This window comes from Triturus cristatus, chromosome 12 (genome assembly GCF_964204655.1).
Source record: "Triturus cristatus chromosome 12, aTriCri1.1, whole genome shotgun sequence".
Taxonomy (NCBI): Eukaryota; Metazoa; Chordata; class Amphibia; order Caudata; family Salamandridae; genus Triturus; species Triturus cristatus.
In genome coordinates this window covers 580,032,945-580,047,742 of record NC_140595.1, presented here as the reverse complement: position 1 = coordinate 580,047,742, position 14,798 = coordinate 580,032,945, and the positions used below count along the sequence as shown (strand labels likewise).

The window sequence follows — 14,798 nt, the reverse complement described above, 5'->3', positions numbered from 1 at the left end:
TTAACCCCTAAACATTATTGGGAAGGCCTGGAGAGCCGCCAGACAGGACAGCTTTAGAAGTTTGGATTGATAAACACAGGCAGCATTAAATAAAACTGAATGAGGAAAGATACGCAAATATTGCGAAATATGTATGCATATTATGAATGGCTAATCGGACGGAGTGGTGCCTGGAAGGATCGCCAACAGAGACAACAGATGTTGGGCAATAGCATGCAACAAAAGAGAACATATTTGTCAAAGGGAGGAAGGAACACCTTTCCCACAATGGTTTACAGCCAGACAAGGTCTGCTGTGTAACAGCTGTTCCATGGACCACACAACATACAGTATAGGAAGGTAAGCAGATTTCACTCAGGTAATCATTTACAGCCGACAAGGAAAAGCCGATGTCCTGCTGTCCTGTAATGTGAACAACGAATGCCTTTGCAAACAGAGTCGGTGGTGTGAATATCCTATTAGGTGGGGACATGGGTTGGGGGTGGGTGGGGTGACTTCTGCCACGATTCTCCTGCGAGCTCGAGACCCACAAGCTGGCAACAAATCGCGCATTTTGGGCCTCACCTGAAAGACTCCGCGTCACTGCGCCATTTTGAGGCTTGAGTGTGCGCGAGCGGCAAGGGAGGCCTGACGCACCACTCACCTGTTCTGCGTGTGCACGAGCCTGAAGGGAGGCCTGACGCTTCACCCCTCTGTTCTGCGTGTGCGCAAGCGGCAAGGGAGGCCTGACCCATCACTCACCTGTTCTGCGTGTGCGCGAGCGGCAAGGAGGCCTGACGCTTCATTCATCTGTTCTGCGCGTGCAGGAGGGGGCTAGGCGGTGAGAACGGCTCGAGATAGAGGGCCAGGGAGTGACTCGCTGGCACCGGCGGGCTGAGTGAGGCGGGAAAGGACTGTTCCCCGTCGGGAGCATCAACCTTTCTGAAGAAGGAGGAGAGGTGAACTGTGCACAGAAAGAGTGGAAACAGGCCCGGGGGCGCAAGGGTAATGTCGGACACCAGGAAGCCCGCGCAGAAAAGAGCATGCAGGGTAAATTTGCAGACTGCACGAGCCAAGGTGTCTTTTTCTGCTGTCAAATGATATGAATTGGCTGTAAGCACTTTTCATCTTCAAGTGGAAACTCCGAATTGAGGTAAAGTAGGTGTTCAGTTATTTGATGAATAGTTTATGCAAATGTCATAACCACGACTTTGTAAGAATTGGACAACCTAGAAGGGAGCTAGGAAGTATCCCTATCAAATGTTTTCATACCGGACCGGACCACCCAAGCAAACAGGCCCACCCCCCTCTAGGAGGGACTGGGGGCCTTTAGAATGGCAAGCTGGCCCCACGCCCAGGGCGCCAGAACAACAAACAGTCCCTCTCCAGCCTGGCTCCAAAGAAAAGTGATTTAACTATTGCTATGAATTGTGTTTGTATCCTTTCACTTTGTCCCCTCACCTTCCATATACCCTTCCAAGTTTTCCAACACAATGGCAATTCAAGATGGCGAATGAAAGGAGGGGTACCAAATTGTGTTTTGCCTAGGGCGCTGTATGAGCAAATACCAGCTCTGCTGGGGGTACTACTGACATGCAATTTAAAATGGGGGCAAACTATTAATCTTAAATCCCTATATTGGTTCAGTAGGGCGCCATGTTCGTGGGAGGGGCTGGCGGGTTTTAAGTCAATATTATACTGTGCAGGTGTTTTTATAGTGTTTTATGGATAATTGACCTAATACACTTAGGGGCATATTTACAAGGGGATTGTGCCACCGGAACATCACTTTTTTCGATGCTCTGGTGGCGCAGTGACCTGCATCATATTTTCAAAGTGGCTTTAAGCCACTTTACGTGGCTTAACGCCGCTTTCTAAATATGGTACCCTTTTGTGCATTTTTCTGCTTGAAAGGGGTGTTCAGTGGGAGTTGCTGAGGGCGTTCCACCACAACACCCATTGTTTTTTGATGCTGCCCCAGATTTTAAGGATGTGTAAATCTGAGGCAGCTCCCAAAACTAATGCCATGCAAAAGCAGGCGTTAGATTGGCACAACGAGGAGAAATGTTTTTATTTCTCTCTGTTTTTGCTCTTTCTATGTGTGCTGCGTTCTGCAGGTGGGAGGGTGTCAGTGCTTAAGTTGTGCAGGTGGTTGCAGGTGGTAGGCACTCACACTAATATTTGGGAAACAGGCTTATTTTTCATCATCAGACTGCGACCCAGAGCAAGAGGCAGAAAGGCAGAAAAGTGAGAAAGGAAGAACAGAAAGGTGTGCCAAGGGGAGAAAGCTGGGATGAACAAGAACCTGCAAGAGTGAGCTAAAGTGACACCACGTGTAGCGTGGTAAAAGAAAGGGGCAGGTAGTGAAACAAAAACTAGGCAGCCTTGGTATTCCCAGCGGCACCAGTGGCGGGCCCTCTAAAAATAACATTTCTATGAAGTGGTGGGAAGGGCTCATAATATCTCTGCTCATTCACCCTATAGGACCCTCATGTTTTTCTGGCTCTTGCAGGGGTTCCCAAGTTCCCCTGTGTGTTCTGTGGCCAGCCCTTTAGTGAAGGTTGGCAGTGGCCCGCTTCCTGTCTGGCAGTCCTTGGCCTGGGACAGGCAGCTGGTGCCAGCTCCGTCTCTAGCTCTATGTGCTCAGGGTGTGCCAGCATTGTGCCCAGTGGGTGCATTATGCGAAGCCTGGGTCAGTGAGCAGCACGCCCGGTGATAGATGATGTGTTTTGTTTCAAGCAACAAGCTCTTTAAACAAATGAATGGATAGAACGGGTCACCAATCCTGGGAGAACATGTTTGAACCAACCCGGCCTTTCTGCTGGACATCAGAGTCATTCAAACCAGAGATTAACTGCTAAGGCTGACATCTTTCGGTTCAGATCTGAGCATACCACACTTGCTTCATCTAAGAGAACGCCAGTTCAGGACTGAGCGTCACCAGTGATTAACTCCTAGGACTGACAGCCGAAGAGTTCGGGACTGAGCATCACCAGAGATCAATTGCTGGGTGTGTGACCCTGAGTCCAAGACTGACCATCACCAGAGATGTACTTCTTTGAGTGAGACCCCCAGGATTTCTGGATTGAGCATCAGCAAGTTGAGAGAGAACCTGAGTTCAAGACTGACCCTCACCAGATATTAACTGCTGCAACTGGGTGACATACATTCAGAACTGAGCATTACCAAAAATGGAGTGCTGATTCCAACAACTACTGGGTTCAAGGTAGAGTCATAAGAAAAAGCCGCTGCTTTCAAGAGCTCTTTCGCCCTGGGCTGCTTTACCAGAGCACCTGCAGGAACCCAGGGCTTCAGCGCCAAGAGTAAGAACCACCAAGTCACAGCAAATTCTGGGGCTCTGAGACGGAACTGAGATGATTGTCTGTTTCTAAGAGCTACACATGTATGTCTGGTCTGGAGAGCCCCTGCGCTCACAGATTTACTTTCCCAAGGAGTGGCTGAAGGCTGGGTGTTTGCCTGGGTTTCTGGACTACAGGCTGCCATTGACTACAGGTTCTGGGAGTCTATTGTCCGTTTATGGGAAGGGCTGCACCGCAAATTCACTCCTGGTTCTGACGAAGAAAAGTTTGGAAAGTGAGAGGAAAGTCCACGAGATAACATCTCCTTATGAAATAATGAAAATAGGCAATCTCGAGAAACGATCGACAACTGTGCTGTGCTACTGCAGGTGAGTTCTAGCCATGTACAAAAGACAAGGGTGGGCGAGAGGCTGACAGCCAGGATGCTGTGGCTACCACAGCATATACGGGAGGTTTTACCAGGCAGTGCATGGGAGCAGGTGTGAAGGGATGGATATCAGGGACTTGCAAGAGAGGTTTTTGGACAGGGGCAGAGGGGCACTTCTGGCACAGTCACATGACATGGCGAGGCATAGGGGTGGGTGGAGAAGAGGGGCAGATTTGGCAGGGACAGGTATAGGGTTGGGTCGAGAAGCGGGGCAGGGTTGATGGGGTTTGATGGGTTGGGGAAGACTGCTTGCAGAGGAGCTTTAGAGGGAAAAGAGAAGCAGGTGTGGGTGATAAGAGGTGACCGGTGTAGAGGCTCAGGGGGAGGGGTTAGATAGGCAGCTGTGGCTTTGGATGTGGAGTTGGCCGCCACTGAGGAGATACGGAGGAAGGAGTGAGAGCTCTGGAGCAGAAAGAGTATATGGGTTAGAGACAGTGCTTAATTTGTAAAACAAAATAAGTGCCAGTGCTCTCGTCAGGAGGCCACTGAAGTTTGCACCTCACATCACCCCTGGTATGCTGCCAATTATAGTAACAACACAACAACTAACCAACACACTCCTACAAGCATACTTTTCAATTGCACTTATAAATGCTCGTTCTCTAGTTAAACATCGGCAAGAAGTATCTGACCTCATCCTGGATAATAACCTAGACTGTCTCTTTATAACAGAGACATGGATGGACGAGGCATCTGACCCAGACATGGCAATTGCCGCCCCTCCAGCCTACCTAGCCTACCGGCAAGATCGTGTCGGAAAGCGGGGGGGCGGGCTAACCATTATAGCCCGGGATCATATCAATGTGAGAATATCATCCATGCCTTCTAGCCTTTTCGAAGCCCTCCAATTTGACCTTAAGCTCACTCCGTCATCTCATTTTAAAGGAATACTTATATATCGACCCCCAGGTGCTCGAACTGGCTTCCTTGCCAATCTTGGTTCAATACTTGAAGTATTGGCGATGGAAGACTCTTTCACACTGATGGGTGATATGAACTTTCATCTTGAGAAATTATCTGATAGCGATACCCACACATTGATATCAGATATGAACACCCTGAACTTCCAACAACTGGTTACTACCCCCACCCACAGGGCTGGTCATATTTTGGACGGCATCTTCTCCAACTCGAAAGATCTGAAAATAATAGACACCCTGCCCATGCCGTGGACAGATCACTATCTCATTCTAATGAGGATTTCTGTCATAGCAAATAGAGCTAGGAGAGAACCTGCCCCGAGACCGGAATCTTTTAAAGTCTGGAAAGACATTGATCGTATGGAGCTCATCTTTCTTTTAGATAAGACCCGACCAAGCCTTTCCATTGATCCGAATACTGCTACCTGTCAATTTCAGGAGTGGCTAGGCTCTGCCACAAACACTCTAGCCCCCACCAAACAACCTTCTAGAAACAGAATAGCACCCTCGGCCCCTTGGTTCACAGAGGAACTACGTAAACAGAAACAACTCTGCAGAAACAAGGAAAGGCACTGGCGTAGATCTTACAGTTTTGAAGACAAAGCCAGCTATAAGGATGCATTAAGGCTTTATAAAGCCTGCATTGTTGAAACCAAGAAAAATTCTTTACAGAACAAATCAACAATGCCGAAAACTCGAGTAAAAAACTGTTCGAGATCACTAAGATCCTAGCGGGAAATGCTCCAGATCTTACTCCACCTCCTTCCCAAATTCTTTGCGACTCCTTAGCTAAGTTCTTTTTCACCAAGGTGAACGACATCTATCAAGCCTTCTCTGAAAAAATTATAAATCAACCCACTTTATCTGATGGCATCACTCATGACCATACACTACCTCAATTCACGGATCTCACAGAGATTCAAATCAAGGACATCACTGCTACCTTGAATTCGGGATCGGCTTTAGATCCCTGTCCCTTCAAGGTTATTCGCTCAGTGATGGACTACTTAGCTCCTGAGATTACCTCAGTCTGTAATACCATGTTCAGAACAGGGATCTATCCGGACCCACTAAAGAACACCTTGATTAAGCCTCTTTTAAAGAAAGCCAATCTGGACAAGGAACAACCTAAGAACTACCGTCCCATAGCCAATCTACCTTTTTTAGCTAAGGTAGCTGAGAAAGCTATGAATACACAACTTTCAGAATTCTTAGAAGAACACCAATCCTTAGATAACACCCAATTTGGCTTTCGTAAGTTTCATGGTACAGAGACCGCCTTAATCAAAGCCACTGAGGATATACGAACGATTCGTGATCAGGGAGGAACAGCGATATTGATACTACTCGATTTGTCCGCAGCATTCGACACGGTCCACCATAAGATCTTGATGGACCGTGTCGGAAAGATGGGTATTTGCCATCTGGCACACAATCTGCTTTCTTCCTTTCTGGCAGGGAGAACACAGATGGTCACACTGGGACATTGTCAATCTGACAAGTTGTCACTACCGTGTGGAGTTCCTCAAGGCTCATCCCTAAGCCCGACACTATTCAATATCTATGTGTCGGACTTGGCATCTGTCATCAAAGCCCATGGGATGAGTCTTACTTCATACGCAGATGACACTCAACTTGTGTTAGCCATTAACGGGGATGGAGAGAGAGTAGCAGGAAACCTCCAGGAAGGCATGCAGGCAATTGGAGACTGGATGGCCTCCAACTGCTTAAAACTTAACTCCGAGAAAACGGAGGTGCTCATCTTTGGACATCTTTCACCATGTTGGTCGTCCACCTGGTGGCCTCCCTCTTATGGGACCCCCCCGGAACCAGTCACTTCTGTTAGAAACCTAGGAGTGATTTTTGATGATAACCTGAATTTTATGGCCCATGCAAATAAAACAGCAGCTTCTGCCCACTATAAACTGAGGCTGATCAAGAAAATACTTCCATTCTTACCATCCACAGCCGGAAAAACCCTGATAAGTGCCTTAGTGCTGTCCTCCCTTGATTACTGTAATGGCCTGTTTGTTAATGCCCAGGCTAGAGTGATCAATAAGCTACAAACAATTCAAAATGCTGCAGCCCGTCTTTTATCAGGAACCCCGAAATATAAACCTATCTCAGATGCAATAAAAAATTTACACTGGCTCAAAATCCACAACAGGATCAAATTTAAAACACTCTGTATTACATATAAAGCTCTGCATAATCAAGGCCCTGACTTCCTGAAGGTCCATCTTCGGCCATGTCCATCTATTAGATCTCTACGATCTAACAACCTCAATCTTTTGCAAGTACCTCGAACCAAAACAGTCTCCTGGGGCGATAGGCGCTTTCTGGTGGCCGCACCCAGGCTCTGGAACTCGGTACCAATTAACATCAGAGAAAGTTCATCTCTGATGTTATTTCGCAGAAAATTGAAGACCTGGCTTTTTGGTCAATAATTACTCTTCTTAGCTCAGCGGGTTCTTCACACCGTTTTTCTCAGCGCCGAGACGCCTATGGGCATTTGTTCGCGCTTTATAAATTTCAAAAATAAATAAATAAATAAATAAATAAATAAATTCGGACTATTTCAGGCCCCCAAAGCTACAAGAATGGCTTGGGTGGCAGGTACAAGTCATTTTTAATGTAGATTTAATTATTATTTAACTGTTGATGTGGTCATCTCTAAATTAACCAGACAGTGCCATCTTATGGAAGACTGTCAAGCACTGGTGTTGATAATTACGGGCTGGTGCAGCGCACCGGAAATCACCGGCTCAAATTAAGCACTGGTTAGAAAAGCAGGCATGGGAAGGCTAAAGGGGCAGCTGTGGAGAGGTTAGAGTAGCTTCTGCTGAGGATTTAGAGGGAGAAGTGTGGAGATGTTGGAGAGGGCGATGTCATGAGCTTGAGGGACACTTGCAGGTGTTGATGGACATCAGGACGCATGTGGGGGAAGAAGTTAAAGTAAGATGGGGGGACAGATGTAGGTATAATTTGCTTGTAGGTGCCATTGCAGGGTTTAGGGGAGTAAGAATGCCGATAGTTTGTATTTGGGGAGCAGTTGTGCTAGATGGAGAGATGAAGCTTGGTGATTGCGGCAGGTGCCACAAGGCAAAGGGCGAGGAGGAATTTGAGAAAGATGTTTAGAGGTTGGAGCCTTGTATGGAGAGTCAAAGAATAAACAGGTGAGTACACGAAATAGTCCGGCACGTGTGGGCAGGTGTGCAGGCTCCATCTGGGTCGTTGAGTAAGGCACCAGGAACCTGTGATCCCCATAAATGAGTGGTGGTTCTGACCATCTGCAACCGCCTGAGTAAAATATGCACTAGCTATAGCTCGGCCCTGCAGGCCTTATAGGGCTTGAGCCCAAACAGCTATTAAACGCCTACTACCACTCCTTTCACTGACATACATCACCCTGGAGTCTCCAGCAGTAGAGGCAGTTGGCGCACAATATAAATAGCGTTGATATCCTATAATAAACCTCACTCTTGATCTGCAGTGCCTTCTGCTAATCTAGTGCAAAGACCAATGTAGTGCTGGGCCAATGCACCCCAGCTGGGCCCCCCACACTGCCCACTTCTTTCTGTTGCCACTGACTGCTCAAGAAACTATGGCTGCGGTCAAGGGAGAAAATCCTTTACAAAAGTTAGGAAGAAAACTAGAATTTTGGACATGGCAAATAAAGCTCACATTAAGTTACACTGCTGTTTTTTGGGGAAAGGTTCGGTGTAACTAGTACTAGGGGCGTTGAGAGGCCCTTGGGAAAGAGAAAATGACTTAAGATAGGTCTGGGAGTGGAAGGTTGAAGGAAGCCAGCCAGGGGTGTGGCTGCAACCGTGTGACACATTATTCGTGTGGCACACACGGTTGCTTGTAGTACCGGGTCTGTAAAGGAAACCTATTTCAAGAACAGATTGCATGTTCAGTTTTGGACAAGGTAAGGCCGTGGTACTCACAATGAGCCTCAGCAAATCCTCATCAGCTATCCTATTTGTTCGACTAAACTAGCAACGTACATTGTTTAAGAATGTAATACATTACTTGGCACAACTCATGAAATCTTCTTTCACTTTCTTTAGGATGATGGCTGCTAAAATCACTAAAAGCTTCGCCAGATCCTTTGCTGTGGGCTTGGCTGTTTCTCAAGCTGTGATGTTTGTTTCCTTCATGTACCTGCTGCACCGTAGGTCTCCGTCCATGGAAAAGGTGCCGGAGAAGACGCATGTCCTCATCATCTCCTCCTGGAGGTCGGGGTCTTCCTTTGCTGGCCAACTATTCAGCCAGCACCCAGATGTCTTCTACCTGATGGAGCCAGCTTGGCATGTCTGGGCGAGTATGAACCAGAACAGGGCCAAGGTTCTGCAGATGGCTGTGCGAGATCTGATCCGGTCCGTCTTCCTCTGTGACATGTCAGTGTTCGATGTCTATATGCCGGCCATGAAGAACAAATCCAGCCTATTCCAGTGGGAGACCAGCCGTGCCCTGTGCTCTCCTCCAGCTTGCGATTCCTTCAAGCGCACTGACATCATCTCTCAAATGCAGTGCAAGGCCCTTTGTCGAAATTACCCATTTGATCGGGTGGAGCAAGCATGCAAAACTTACAGCCATGTTGTCCTCAAAGAGGTTCGCTTCTTTGACCTGAAGGTGCTCAACCCACTCCTTGTCGACCCCTCGCTAAACCTCAAAATCATACACTTGATCAGAGACCCCAGGGCGGTGTTTCACTCCCGCGAGAAAATTAAAAAAGAACTGACCCGTGATAGCAACATAATGGTGGGAATTAAAAATAACAACAAGAGTGATGCAATCTTCAAAATTATGGACGAGATTTGCAAAAGTCACATCCAGATCTATAAAGCGGCAACTCAAGCCCTCCCAAGTCACCTGAGAAACCGGTATATGATGGTGCGCTATGAGGACATTGTGAAATACCCTTTAGAGAAAGCTGAGCAGATGTATGCGTTCACAGGCCTCACATGCACACCCAAGCTGAAGATGTGGCTCCATAAATTGACCCACGGCAAAGGGTCAGGAGGGAAATTCATCATCACCTCTCGCAATGCCCTAATGGTCTCTAAAGCCTGGAGAAACGTTGTTCCATTTGAGAAAATTAAACTTGTACAAAAAATTTGCAAAAGAGCTATGGATCTACTTGGCTATCAGTTGGTTAATTCAGAGATTGAGCAGAAAAATATGTCATCTGAATTACTATTTACCCCGCCGAGCACTAATTTCGGAGATCATTGAATTACAACATGGATTCACAAATAGGTTGAGGAGGAGCAGTGGGGATGCATCATGTCTGATTGCTAAAGGACTGCAACTGGCGCTCAAACACATCAGTCAACGTAATCACGAGTTGGCTACTGCCTGGATTAATCCATGTTTTCCCTTTCTGCTTAATGCATTAACAGCATCCAACAAACCAAGTAATGGTGGCTTAGACAAGACCTACACATTCCTGATGTCCCAGAGCCTTGTTTTCAGAGGTAGCACTGCCCCAAAGATTCACCTCCTCCTGAACAGAGGGATGATCCTTCAATTGGCACCTAGTAAATAGATGCAACAGTTTACACTCTAACACAATTACCTCAGTACTTCAAATTTATCACTTTGCAATTCTGCACTTCAAAAATTATACTTCTCAACAAGGGAGTAGCCAGAAAATTAAAATATCCCCCACTTTGTACCAAAGCTCTTGTGGTGCCAAGAAGGTAAAGCAAGGCATCACAACCTTGCCCAAAAAAGCTTGCTTGTCTCTTCCATCCAAGCATCTACCTATTCACCTTTTCATGCTTACAGCCACCTGCTGATATCCACCATTTCACCTTTACATTCTATCATCCATTCAGTCTTTCATCCAACATTCTGTCCACACAACCACCGATCCATATCCAAACCTATCCATCTAGCTTCAAACCTATCCATCAAACATGTCCATCCATTCACTTATATCCCCTTTCATCGATCCATTCTTTCAGTAATCCAACCAGCCATTCTTTCGCTCATCCAACCACCCTTTCACTCATCCATCTATCCTCAGACCTATCCATCTAGCTTCAAGCCTATCCATCAAACATGTCCATCCTTTCACTTATTTATCCCCCTTTCATCCATTCACCCCTCCATTCTTTCAGTCATCCATCCAGCCATTCTTTCGTGCATCCAGCCATATTTTCGTTCATCCATCCACCATTTCACTCATCCATCCATCGTTTCACTCTATACATCCCTCATCCTCCCTTTCACTCATCCATCCATCCACCCTTTCACTCAGCCATCAAACCTTTCACTCATCCATCATCCCTTCGACCCATCCATCCATTCATCCATTTACCCTTTCACTCATTCATCCATCCTTTCACTCACTCATCCATCCATCCACCCTTTCACTCATTTGTCCATCCATTCACCCTTTCAATCATCCATCTGTCCACCCTTTCATCCAGCCATTTATCTAACCTCCCGTTCACTCATTCATCTAGTCTTTCACTCATCCATCCTTTCACTTAATGATCCACCATCTGTTCTCATCCATCCATCCACCCTTTCACTCCATCCACTCATCGATCCATCTATTTACCTTTTAACTCATCGAGCCATGCTTTCACTCCTCATCCAACCATCCTTTCTCTCATCATCCAACCATCCATCCACCCTTTCACTCATCCATCCAACCATCATTGATCCATCCTTGTAGCCTTTCACTCATCCATCCTTTTACTCATTCAGACATTCATCAATGCATCCACCTTTTCACTCATTAATCCACCATTTCACTCACACATCCATCAATCCATCCATCCATTTACCCTTTCACTCATCCACCCATCCTTTCGCTCACTTAGCCATCCATCCACCTTCTCACTCGTCCATCTGTCTACCTTTTTATCCAGCTATCCATCTTCCCTCCCTTTCACTCATCCATCCATTATTTCACTTATCCATCTTTACATCCATCCTTTCACTCACTCATCCCTCCATCCAACCACAAATCAATCCTTCCACCCTTTCACTCAGTCCATCCATCCACTCATTGATTCATCCATTTACCCACTGACTCATCAATTCATGCTTTCACTCACTCATCATCCATCTTTTCTCTCATCCACCCATCCTTTCACTCATCCATTCACCCTTTCACTCACTCATCCATCCATCCTTTCTCCGTTTCACTCATCCATCTTTACACCCATCCTTTCCCTCATTGAGCCATATATCTATCATCCAACTTTTCATTTACCCACCCATCCACCATTTCACTCGCACATCCATCCATTTAACCCTTTTCTTATACATCCATTCTTTCACTCACTCATCCATCCATACATTCTTCTACCCTTTATTTCATCCATCCGTCACCCTTTCAACCCAGCCATCATCTATCTTCCATTTCACTCGTTCATCCATTCTTTCACTCACTCATCCTTACCTCCATCCTTTCACTCATCCATCCGCCCTTTCAACCCTTCCATCCATCCAGCCTTTCACCCCACCCATCCACTCACTCACTTACCTTTTCACCTTCTTGCATTAATTATGCCCCTTTGTCTGCCTAGTTACAGACAGAAGAGGCCCATCAAAAAGCCCACCAAAAGACATAGCTGCTAAAGTGGGTGGTTGATGACGACCCTGCTTCTCAAAAACAAAATTAAAAATACTAAACATTTTGACAGTAGAAAATCAAAAAAACGTGCAAAACGGGCAAGGAAAGATTCTGTGAAAGTTAATTCAACAGGAGTAAAAGGGGAGAGTAGAAGAAAAAAGAGGGGTTTGGTGGGTTCCAACTGTCAGAAAAACATAGCTAACATAGAAAAGATAAAAAAGTAGCCAACGTAGAGAATAAGGGGAAAGAAATGGACCCCAGAAGCATGCTCCATAAGGAAACAAGCACTGTCAAAGCCAAACGGTCTAGCCTATGCAAGGTATTGGCTTTGTCAATGCTTTCTTTTTAGCCATGTAGCACAGCATTGTGAGGGCACACGGACAAGGGGAGGGAAGGTGGTAGCAGGCCATCATGACAAACATGAGGGAGAGTGGGACCAGGGCAGTATGGACAACCAGGGGAAGGTGGGGCCAGGGTAACACGAACAATGGGAGAATGGCTGGAAAAAGGGCAACTCGGACAAAGGGAGGGAGTGTGGGTGCAAGCCAACACAGACAACGGGAGGGAGGATAGTAAGCAGGGCAACAAGGACAATGAGAAGGAGGTTGAGGACGAGGCAAAACAGACAACACGAGGAAGGTGGGTGGGAGAAAGCCAACTTAGACATGGGGAGAAGTACATGAGGGAGCCAAATGGAAAAGACACAGTCTGGTATAGTACTTAAACGCAAAGAAAAAAGTAGCATAAAAATAAATGAGCAGTGAAAGGACACGCGTAATTCAGCCATGCTCCAGGAGATGGATAAATACATGAAGAGGAAGGAAGCCTACAGCAACTCATCAATAAGAAGCAAGCAAATGAGTGACAATGAAGTCAACCAATGGTAAGTAAAGGGTGGTCTCTAAGCCCACAGATAGAAAACAACGATGGCTAAAAAGAGGGAATTAAACAAGACAAAATAAGAAAGGATGAAGGAAAACGGAGGCTACATGGGAAAAACTGAAATATAACAAAAGAAGTAAAGACAAACCTAATAAGAGATGGAAAGGTAACATGGTGTAAGTGGTTTGGGGTGGCAGGTATGGACTCGTTGTGAAGGCACTGCTGGGAGACTAATGTCACTTCTCCTGTATGAAATGCTACACACTGTTGTTACTATGACCATGATGATTGTAGCCCCCACCAGGGGCCTTGTTTCGCCTTCCAATGTGACCTGTTGTATCTGCAAGAAAAATAATATAAATTTGTTTATCAAAAAAAAAAAGAAATAGAAGTAAAAACAATGAAGTAAAGCAACTGAGAACTAATAAATTTGAACTAACTAATGAAATGTTGTCTTTCCAATACTGAGACTTCTTTCATATGAGAAATGTGCACCCATTATTTTTTTTTCCTTTCTAGCTTATCTTTAATTTTTGGTTTCTCTTTTTGTGCTTTTGAATTTTCTGGGTAAATTTTTGACCCTTACATGGTCTGCTCATTTTGTTTTCTTTCATTGGTTTTGATTTCCTAATTTCTTGCACTTTCTATCATGCTTTCCCTAAATCACCCCCATTCCTGTTTCCTGCTTTCCTGCTTCATGTGTACACTGTCTACCGACCCCTCGAAGTGTCATCCAAGTTGTTTTTGACCCATTTCATATATGCCTTCAGACTTTTTCCATTTTTGATGTCGTTGATTTCGCTCTCCCTGTCCCTAGTCTTTTCCCCTTTGGTTTTCCTCTTTGCCTCAGCACACTGAAGTCAGGGTCACGAGTGATCCCTGCTTTCCCTATATATTAGTGCAACATGAAAGAAAATGTTTATATTTATTGCCATGAAGAGCTATGAATGTTCTCTGTGTACCGTGCTCTTCAGAGTGGAAAGGGCCGAGGGGGTTAGAAGACAAACTATGAATTTTAATGTACTATGTTGCATTGGATGGTAAAAGTAAAGCACTTTCTCTTATACAGAGAAGCGCTGCCTGGGCATTCATTTATTAACTACTAGTATGTAATGAGTTTTGAGTTTTTACCCCTCAATACTTTCCTGAGTAACCCTTGGACTGGTTGACTTTGCTACCCTGAGGGATAAATGCTAAATGGATATACATGGTCTCAGTTTTGGGTCCAACAGTAGGGTAAAGCAACAAGACTTCCAGTTGTAACTAATGGTCTTCTCGCAGAGATCGGGAGAAAGGGGAAAATTCTGCGTAGGAGATGCAAATTATGGTAGTACCATTTCCGTGGTATCCCAAATATGATCTTTGGAGGGCTTGCTCTATTTTTATTATGCCAAGGTTCGCCACAGATTGTTTGGGAGAAGGGACTGATCCTAGTTGAGAAGACCACCACATTCATTTGACCACAGGTTGATGGCTTTGCCGAACAGCATGATCTCAGTCTTGTCAGTCATCCAACAAGAGATGGCTAACATTCCTTGCGCAAAGCAATCTTAGGTTAAATCTAAGTCAGAGTCAAAAGTGGAGGTCAGCCAAGTGTCTTCAGCATAGGATATTATTGCAAAGCCAAAGGCTCAACGATCTTAGCAAGGGGTGCCATATATATGTTGAAC

The 14,798-nt window shown here is 45.7% G+C and overlaps 1 protein-coding gene and 1 long non-coding RNA gene across 6 annotated transcripts in view; one reads left to right on the top strand and one right to left on the bottom strand.

Moving 5' to 3' along the window:
- LOC146776300 (uncharacterized) overlaps nucleotides 1-13,567 on the bottom strand; it is a 122,514-nt gene extending 108,947 nt beyond the window's left edge. Inside the window, exon 1 of one of the 2 annotated variants that reach the window (XR_014972412.1) lies at nucleotides 13,277-13,567. This is a non-coding gene — a long non-coding RNA (uncharacterized LOC146776300). Of the gene's footprint in view, nucleotides 1-741; nucleotides 880-13,276 lie in introns of those variants that run through there. The other variant, XR_014972413.1, reaches the window with a different exon arrangement.
- LOC146776299 (carbohydrate sulfotransferase 5-like) overlaps nucleotides 1-13,576 on the top strand; it is a 28,742-nt gene extending 15,166 nt beyond the window's left edge. The window contains exons 1-2 of one of the 4 annotated variants that reach the window (XM_085640118.1): nucleotides 262-339; nucleotides 8,720-13,576. In XM_085640118.1, the coding sequence (XP_085496244.1) occupies nucleotides 311-339; nucleotides 8,720-9,887 (1,197 nt within the window). In that variant the 5' untranslated portion in view covers nucleotides 262-310 and the 3' untranslated portion in view covers nucleotides 9,888-13,576. Of the gene's footprint in view, nucleotides 1-261; nucleotides 340-428; nucleotides 1,133-2,644; nucleotides 3,668-8,719 lie in introns of those variants that run through there. The other 3 variants (XM_085640119.1, XM_085640117.1, XM_085640120.1) reach the window with 3 other exon arrangements.
- Nucleotides 13,577-14,798: the final 1,222 nt, after the last annotated feature.